At 33.6% G+C, this 8091-nt stretch overlaps 1 protein-coding gene across 1 annotated transcript; it reads left to right on the forward strand.

The window, feature by feature from the left end:
- Positions 1-2660: 2660 nt before the first annotated feature.
- LOC123906154 (protein FAR1-RELATED SEQUENCE 5-like) lies at positions 2661-6016 on the forward strand. Its single transcript, XM_045956007.1, has 3 exons — positions 2661-2740; positions 3051-5331; positions 5440-6016. Exons 2-3 carry the CDS (start codon positions 3061-3063, stop codon positions 5959-5961), a joined length of 2793 nt encoding a protein of 930 aa, XP_045811963.1. The 5' UTR covers positions 2661-2740; positions 3051-3060; the 3' UTR covers positions 5962-6016.
- Positions 6017-8091: the final 2075 nt, after the last annotated feature.

Below are 8091 nucleotides of genomic sequence, written 5' to 3' on the forward strand. Positions count from 1 at the left end.
TTCGAACCCAAATCAGTAATAGTACGTTGCCCCAAAGCACCAGGTCTAGCCTCTTGCATAGTGCACCAATAATTAATCAAGGCAACAACTGATGAAAAGATAGTATATATTGAGCGTCGATCTCAATGTTCCTAATACGGGTATCCTTTGCTTTCAAATACTCCAAATAACACATGTCATGAGTGAAACATCCTCATTAGAGAGATGTTGCAACAAATCAAAGATCAAATATGAATCTGCATAATTATTATGCAATGCTGCTGTAATTTTATTTCCGAAATTGCACATGCTCCAAACTTTTTTACTACTTGAACAATCAAAGAAAACATGACGGTTGTCTTCATCATGATCATTGCAAAGAGAACATATTGCAATTCACCCATCTACTTCGAAGGTTTACACGAGTTGGCACACACCGACGACAAATACGCCATAACAAATTTCTAACTCGTGGCAGAGTTTTTAACTTCCAAATCAAATTCCAAGTATCATATTTCATCCTAAGATGAGACGTGTCTAACAGTTTTTGTACACACAAACAGTATGCACTTCTAACCGAGTATGCGTCATTTTTTTCCATGTGCCAAATACGTTTGTCCTCCTCCATAGAATCGAACTAAGGAGTGTTTAAAACTTTATTTATACCGCTAGACTCAAGCAAAGTAGTAAGAAGAGGCAGATTCCAACACTTTGTATCAGGAAGAATCACATCTGCCACCACTAAATAACCTGCTAAAGATACTTTAGTTTGTTGGAGCTGCAAAGAGAATGCATTAAATAACCAATTTTCATTAAGTAATGGAATATTATTTCCACTTCCAATCCTCCATTGACTCCCTTATTTAAGTTAAAATTTGGAATTACAAATACTCCTCTAGACAAAATTAGGATTGTGTCCCATCTTTGAATCAAAGAACTCACAATTAGGAAAATCTTTTTACTTTATAGAGTTTAGAAATAAAAATATCTGAATTTGAAAACTTACTTTCCCGACACTGCTAGATTAAAAGCAATGAGGTTTTTGAAATCCATCCCACCATCCTTTTTATGCACATAAAGCTTATCGCATTACATCTAATTGATACCTTTGCACATTTTTTCCTTGACCTTGATTTTATCCCATTAGATTTTTTATGTAAATTTTTTAATGGGACAGATGTATGTATTAGCACATTAAACAAAATTATAAATGTTTTTAATAATATACAACTTTTTAATCTAATTGGGTTGGTCTGGTAGTTTGGCTTGAGACTTGAGAGTGTGCTTTTACTTGAAGTCTCAGGTTAAATTCTCTCTTATGCCAATTTAGGTGAACTAATTTAGGTTCTTCAAAAAAATAATATACTTCTTTTTTTCTTATTTTAATAATTTTATTTAGAGTGTTTCAGATGATAAATATTAAATGATAATATTGCCGTGGCAACTTAATTTTTTTGTATTATGTGATGTATTTGTATTATAACTTAAAAAGAAGACTACGTGTATATGCTTTATACTTTTGAAATAATATATTTTATTTTATTATAACGACATCCGACTCAAGTGATTAATTTTCTCTAAAAGTGAATTGTTCAAAAAAAATTGAGTTTAATTTTTGATAAATATAATCGTTGATTAGATTTTATTTATTTTGCGGTCGAACTCTAGGTTATCGAAAGTCTTTTCTCCTAAAAATAAGAAAGTTAATACTAAAAAATAAATATACTTTACTTATTTATTTTAATTTTTAACGTGTATGCATTAAATTTAAACAATACTTATTTTAAAATGGAGCTGTGATATTATTTTGAAGCAATGGAAGTAGCAATGTTATTTATTACTTGGGTATCACAATTTTGACGGTAATTGTATAACTTTTTTTTTCTTCTTAAAAGGTAGACGACAAATTTTAAAATAAAAAAAAAATTATTGGTAGGGATGGCTGTGATTGAACATGGATTGGACTCCAACATGCGAAGTTAACAACAATGTCTTATGCGTCCACGAAGCTCAACTCAACAAATATCATGGTTCACTTTTCTAGGATGTTGTTTTTGTCTCAAAAAGGATTGGCCCAATCCCTTTTGTACCTACAAAATGACACGTATGCAATGTTGGTGCTTTACATTTGACACATGTCTTCTTCTTAGGGTTTGACTCTATTCCATTAACAAAGTGGGTAGTGATGATTTTTCTATCCAAAAATCTAAGGAAAATTCTATGGTACATTCCTTAGTTGGAATGTTTTGGTACATTCCAAAACTGGCCAATGAGGATGCAATGTTGACCAACTTTGAATGATATGGTACAACCTTTATGTATGATACTTACCATGGAACTTACCATCTTTTAATATTTCAACTAAGTCCCTTACATATTAAAACTTACACAATTACCCCAATATTATATTTTGTTAATTTTGTAAATTAATTAAAACTAAATTAAAACTAAATTTAAAACTAAAATTAAATAAAAAACAACATGACAAAATAATCGTTGTAATTATTTTTGAATCAAAGTTCATTGTTTTACTTCTTCTGAACTTCATCGTCTTCATCGTCTTCATCACCAACATTGGTTTCGTTTTCCTGAACTTGTTTTCATCCCCAACAAAGTGTAAACAACAACATTAACCTCCAAAACGGTCGCAATTGCTGGACGAACAGACTTTGCTAGTTCATTGTTTTCCTTCACCTGAGTTTGAACGGAACTCCATTCGACGGCGAGTTTGTGAAAGAAGATTGCGTGTGCAGTTGCTAAGGTAAATACGAAACAGTAATAGTTATTAAGAATTAATTTGATTTCAATTTGGGAATTAGGGTTTATGCAGAAAATCAGTTTGATTTCGTTTGGGAGTTAGGGTTCATGCTGAAATTGAATTGCAGTTTTATTTGTAATTAGTTATTAAGAATTAATTTTGATTTTCAATTTGGGAATTAGCTTTAATTTGTTTTCTGTATAAAATTAGTTGTGTGAGTATAAATTTGATTTTCAGTTGTGTTAGTTACCTTTCATTTTGTTTAGGAATTTTGGTGGTATTGTTATTGATGGTGACAATTGTTGTGTTTTAGGTTCACAACAATGGTAAAATTTGATGAATCTCTAGATGTTGATTCTAATGAAGTTAGTTCAACTGATAGTCATACATCTGATGATGAGAATTCCAGCTATTCGGCATCCAGTGGGCATGATAGGTCAGATGATGGCGATGATCATGGTGACCACCATGATGATGGTGATGATGATGATGATGATGATGATGGCAATGACCATGATTTTGCTGATGAAGCATCTATAGGTGAAAGAGCGGTACGTATTAATTCTATGACTGCTGATGAAATTCGTGGTATGGATTTTGGTAGTGTTGACGAAGCTTATGAATTTTATTATCAATACGGTAAATGTAAAGGTTTTTCCGTTAGGAAAAGTGATGATAAGAAAAAAATAGGGCCTGATGGTAGTAAAATAATAACAAACAAGCTTTTTGTATGCAGTAGACAAGGTTTACGAGATAAGAGACACATATCTAGGTTAGATAGGAAAAGAGAGCACCGACGTTTGACACGTACGAAATGCACGGCTAGGTTTCGTGTGACATACAAAGCCGATAAGGGTAGATTTGTAGTGTCTGTGTTTGAAGAGACTCATAACCATGAATTAACATCAGCTAGGTTTGTGCACTTACACCCGGTTTATCGTAAGATTAGCGAAGCAGATAGAGCTCAGGTTGATGGTATGCAGTCACGTGGAATTAGAACTTGTCATATTATGGGGTACATGGTTGCTCAGAAGGGTGGATATGGTGGTGTTGGGTTTACGAAGAAAGATCTTTATAATTATTTTGATAAAAAAATGCGTGATATTGTTAAAGATGGTGATGTTGCCGCATCGCTACATTATCTTAATGCAAAGTCAGCTACTGATCCCATGCTCTATGCTGAATATGCTGCTGACACTAGCAATGGACGGATGAAGTCTCTTTTTTGGGCTGATGGGACCAGTAGATCTGACTACTTCTGTTTTGGAGATGTGGTTGCATTTGACACAACATACAAGAGGAACAAATACAACCTCCCGCTGGTTATATTTTCAGGTTGTAACCACCATTCCCAAACAATAATTTTTGGCGCTGCGTTGGTATCAGATGAAACCACGGAGACGTATAAGTGGGTGTTGAATTGTTTTTTGGAGTGTATGGAAAATAAACGCCCAAAAGCTGTGGTGACAGATGGAGATGGGGCTATGAGGGAGGCTATAAAAGAGGTTTTCCCCGATTCGACTCATCGGTTATGTGCCTGGCATTTGAATAAGAATGCAGGTGAGAATGTGAAGAATTCAGGTTTTCTGAAGGGATTTAAAAAAGCCATGTTCTCAAATTTTTCAAAGGATGATTTTGAAGAGTATTGGTCAGAGATGATTAAAGAAAATGGAGTTGAAGGACATCCGTGGGTTATCAAAACCTACGAGAACAAGTTACTATGGGCAACTGCATACCTGCGGGATAAGTTTTTTGGACGTATAAGAACTACGTCCCAATGTGAAGCAATCAATGCAATAATAAAGAGTTATGTAAGAAAGAAAGGATGCATCTTTGAATTTATGCAAAATTTTGAGCAGGCTCTAAGAGGCTACAGAAACAATGAACTTGTTGAAGATTTTAAGTCAAAGTTTTCAGAACCTGTGTTGACAACTCAACTACGTTTGATTGAGAGCAATGCCGCTAAAATCTATACAGCGGAGATTTTCAAAGAAGTGAAAGAAGAAATTATGAAGGCCGGTGAATTGATTGTTAAGCATAAAAAGGAAATTGGAGATACAAAGTTTTATACTTTGACTAAATATTGTCGGGATGCGTATGAAAGAACAGTTGTTTACGATGGTGATACATTCCAATGTTCGTGCAGGTTGTTTGATTCTCGTGGACTTCCTTGTTCTCATATTTTTCATGTGATGAAGGAAGAACATGTTGATCACATTCCTAGCACTTTGGTATTGTCGCGATGGACCAAGGATGCTAAAATTGATTATTTGAACATGGTGGATGTTAATGATCCAGTTGATTCCGATGTGATTGAGCTTGCCCGTTTTGGTGCATATTGTTCTGTTCTGACATCATTTTGCAAAGAAGCTTCTAAAAAGAATGGTGTGTATGGTGACATTATGGATGACCTCATGAATTTAAAAAAAAAATATTGCAGTGTTGAGGATCCTATTGGAACACAAAAGTCAGTTGTTGGTGATCCTATCCCGGTTCAGAGTAAAGGTGCTCCAAAGAAAAAAAAGAATGACGCAAAAGCTCTCAGGCATTGTACTCATTGCAAGAGTACAACTCATAATGCGAGGACTTGTTCGGTAATTTTAATAATTCTTGATTGTTTATCTTTCGAATCATATAATATGTTTTATTAATTATATTGTTTTATATTTGTAGTAAAATTTCTTTTTTATTGTTATAAACAGGATAAAAAGAGAAAAAAAAGTTGCAACGCTGAAAGTAGTGTGCAAGACATAAATTCAGAGCTACCGGTTGACGTTGGTGAAAGTAGTGTGCGACAGAAAAAGAAGAAATGTGCAGAGCAACCGAAAGACCTTTGCGAAAGTAGTGTGGCACCAAAAAAGAAGAAATGTTCAGAGCTACCGAAAGACCTTTGTGAAAGTATTGTGCAAAAGAGAAATAAATGTTCGGTGCAATTGAAAGAGCGTGGCGCTAATGTGTCAACACCAACACATATTGATGTTACTAGTGCGACCGGGCAATTCACTCCGATGTATGGATTTCAACATATGATTCCTATGTTACATCCGGTTATGCAACAGATGCACGTACCATCTGGACAACATGTTCCACCTGCACAACATGTAACTTCTGTACCACATGTACCACCTCTATACCAACTGTATGGAATGAATGTTGGTGCAAATTCAACTTCGTGTTATGGTCTGTTACAACAGGTGATGAAATCTGCTGATGGTAAACAATGAGGTTTTGTTTTATATATTAAATGTGTTGGATGTACTATGTGATCGAATTTGAGATTTGGGCTGTAATGTTTATGATATTTTGAAACTAAGTTTTTTGTTTTTAATGTACATTTACATTGAGATTTGGAAAGAATTGAACTAGAAATTATTTTTTTTAAGGTATTGTTAAATTGTGATTGAATTTTGGGACATAATGTTTGTTAATACTATTACTGAAACCATTTGTTAAAGAGAAAAAAAAAAAAAAAGAGAGCAAGGCATATGTTGAAGCAGGCTATCTAAGTATTTGTGTTATTTATGTTTTGATGCGCGAAAGAATAACAAATTAATTGATTTGGTGCAGTGGTTAGGGCGTTTAACATGGAAAGACCTGGCAGGAGTTCGAATCCTGTTGGTGTCTTTTTTCACATTATTATTTCCAATTTTATGTTTTAATTATTTCATTTTGAATGATTTGTAAAGTTGTAGTTAATTTGATATTTAAATTTATTTTATATTAATAGACATATATCGGTGACTTTTAAATTTTAAATGAGTAATTATTTATTATTCAAAATTTAACTCGTACTAAACTTCGGTTATCTATTAGGAAACGATTGACCTAACTAACCTTAGACTTAGGTGCTTGGTCCGGTTTCGATATTTGACTACTAGCCTTATCGTTTGACCTAACTAACATATATCGGTGACTTTTAAATTTTAAATGAGTAATTAATTGAATATTCGAAATTTAACTAGTACTAAACTTCGGTTATATATTAGGAACCGACAACCCTAACCTTAGACTTAGGTGCTTGGTCCGGTTTCGATATTGGACTACTAGCCTTATCGTTTGACCTAACTAACATATATCGGTGACTTTTAAATTTTAAATGAGTAATTAATTGAATATTCGAAATTTAACTCGTACTAAACTTCGGTTATCTATTAGGAAACGACAACCCTAACCTTAGACTTAGGTGCTTGGTCCGGTTTCGATATTGGACTACTAGCCTTATCGTTTGACCTAACTAACATATATCGGTGACTTTTAAATTTTAAATGAGTAATTATTTATTATTCAAAATTTAACTCGTACTAAACTTCGGTTATCTATTAGGAAACGACAACCCTAACCTTAGACTTAGGTGCTTGGTCCGGTTTCGATATTTGACTACTAGCCTTATCGTTTGACCTAACTAACATATATCGGTGACTTTTAAATTTTAAATGAGTAATTAATTGAATATTCGAAATTTAACTCGTACTAAACTTCGGTTATCTATTAGGAAACGACAACCCTAACCTTAGACTTAGGTGCTTGGTCCGGTTTCGATATTTGACTACTAGCCTTATCGTTTGACCTAACTAACATATATCGGTGACTTTTAAATTTTAAATGAGTAATTAATTGAATATTCGAAATTTAACTCGTACTAAACTTCGGTTATCTATTAGGAAACGACAACCCTAACCTTAGACTTAGGTGCTTGGTCCGGTTTCGATATTTGACTACTCGCCTTATCGTTTGACCTAACTAACATATATCGGTGACTTTTAAATTTTAAATGAGTAATTAATTGAATATTCGAAATTTAACTCGTACTAAACTTCGGTTATCTATTAGGAAACGACAACCCTAACCTTAGACTTAGGTGCTTGGTCCGGTTTCGATATTGGACTACTAGCCTTATCGTTTGACCTAACTAACATATATCGGTGACTTTTAAATTTTAAATGAGTAATTATTTATTATTCAAAATTTAACTCGTACTAAACTTCGGTTATCTATTAGGAAACGACAACCCTAACCTTAGACTTAGGTGTTTGGTCCGGTTTCGATATTTGACTACTAGCCTTATCGTTTGACCTAACTAACATATATCGGTGACTTTTAAATTTTAAATGAGTAATTAATTGAATATTCGAAATTTAACTCGTACTAAACTTCGGTTATTTATTAGGAACCGACAATACCTTAATTGGTTGCTTAATTGGGCCATGTTTATATTAATACCCCCGCTATAATGAATACACCAACTAATAGGCCCAGGCCCATTTGATAAGCAGTGTAAAGTTTTGTATTTCCCACAAATACAAACACACGTGGTTACGAAAGGTCACGCCTTTCTCCACTTTACTATTTCTCTC

This window comes from Trifolium pratense, linkage group LG2, assembly GCF_020283565.1.
Source record: "Trifolium pratense cultivar HEN17-A07 linkage group LG2, ARS_RC_1.1, whole genome shotgun sequence".
NCBI lineage: Eukaryota > Viridiplantae > Streptophyta > Magnoliopsida > Fabales > Fabaceae > Trifolium > Trifolium pratense.

Coding starts and splice junctions, on each gene's coding strand:
- LOC123906154 (XM_045956007.1), top strand. CDS start 3,061: ATGGTAAAATTTGATGAATCTCTAGATGTTGATTCTAATGAAGTTAGT. Junction 5,332..5,439: donor ATAATGCGAGGACTTGTTCG/GTAATTTTAATA, acceptor TGTTATAAACAG/GATAAAAAGAGAAAAAAAAG.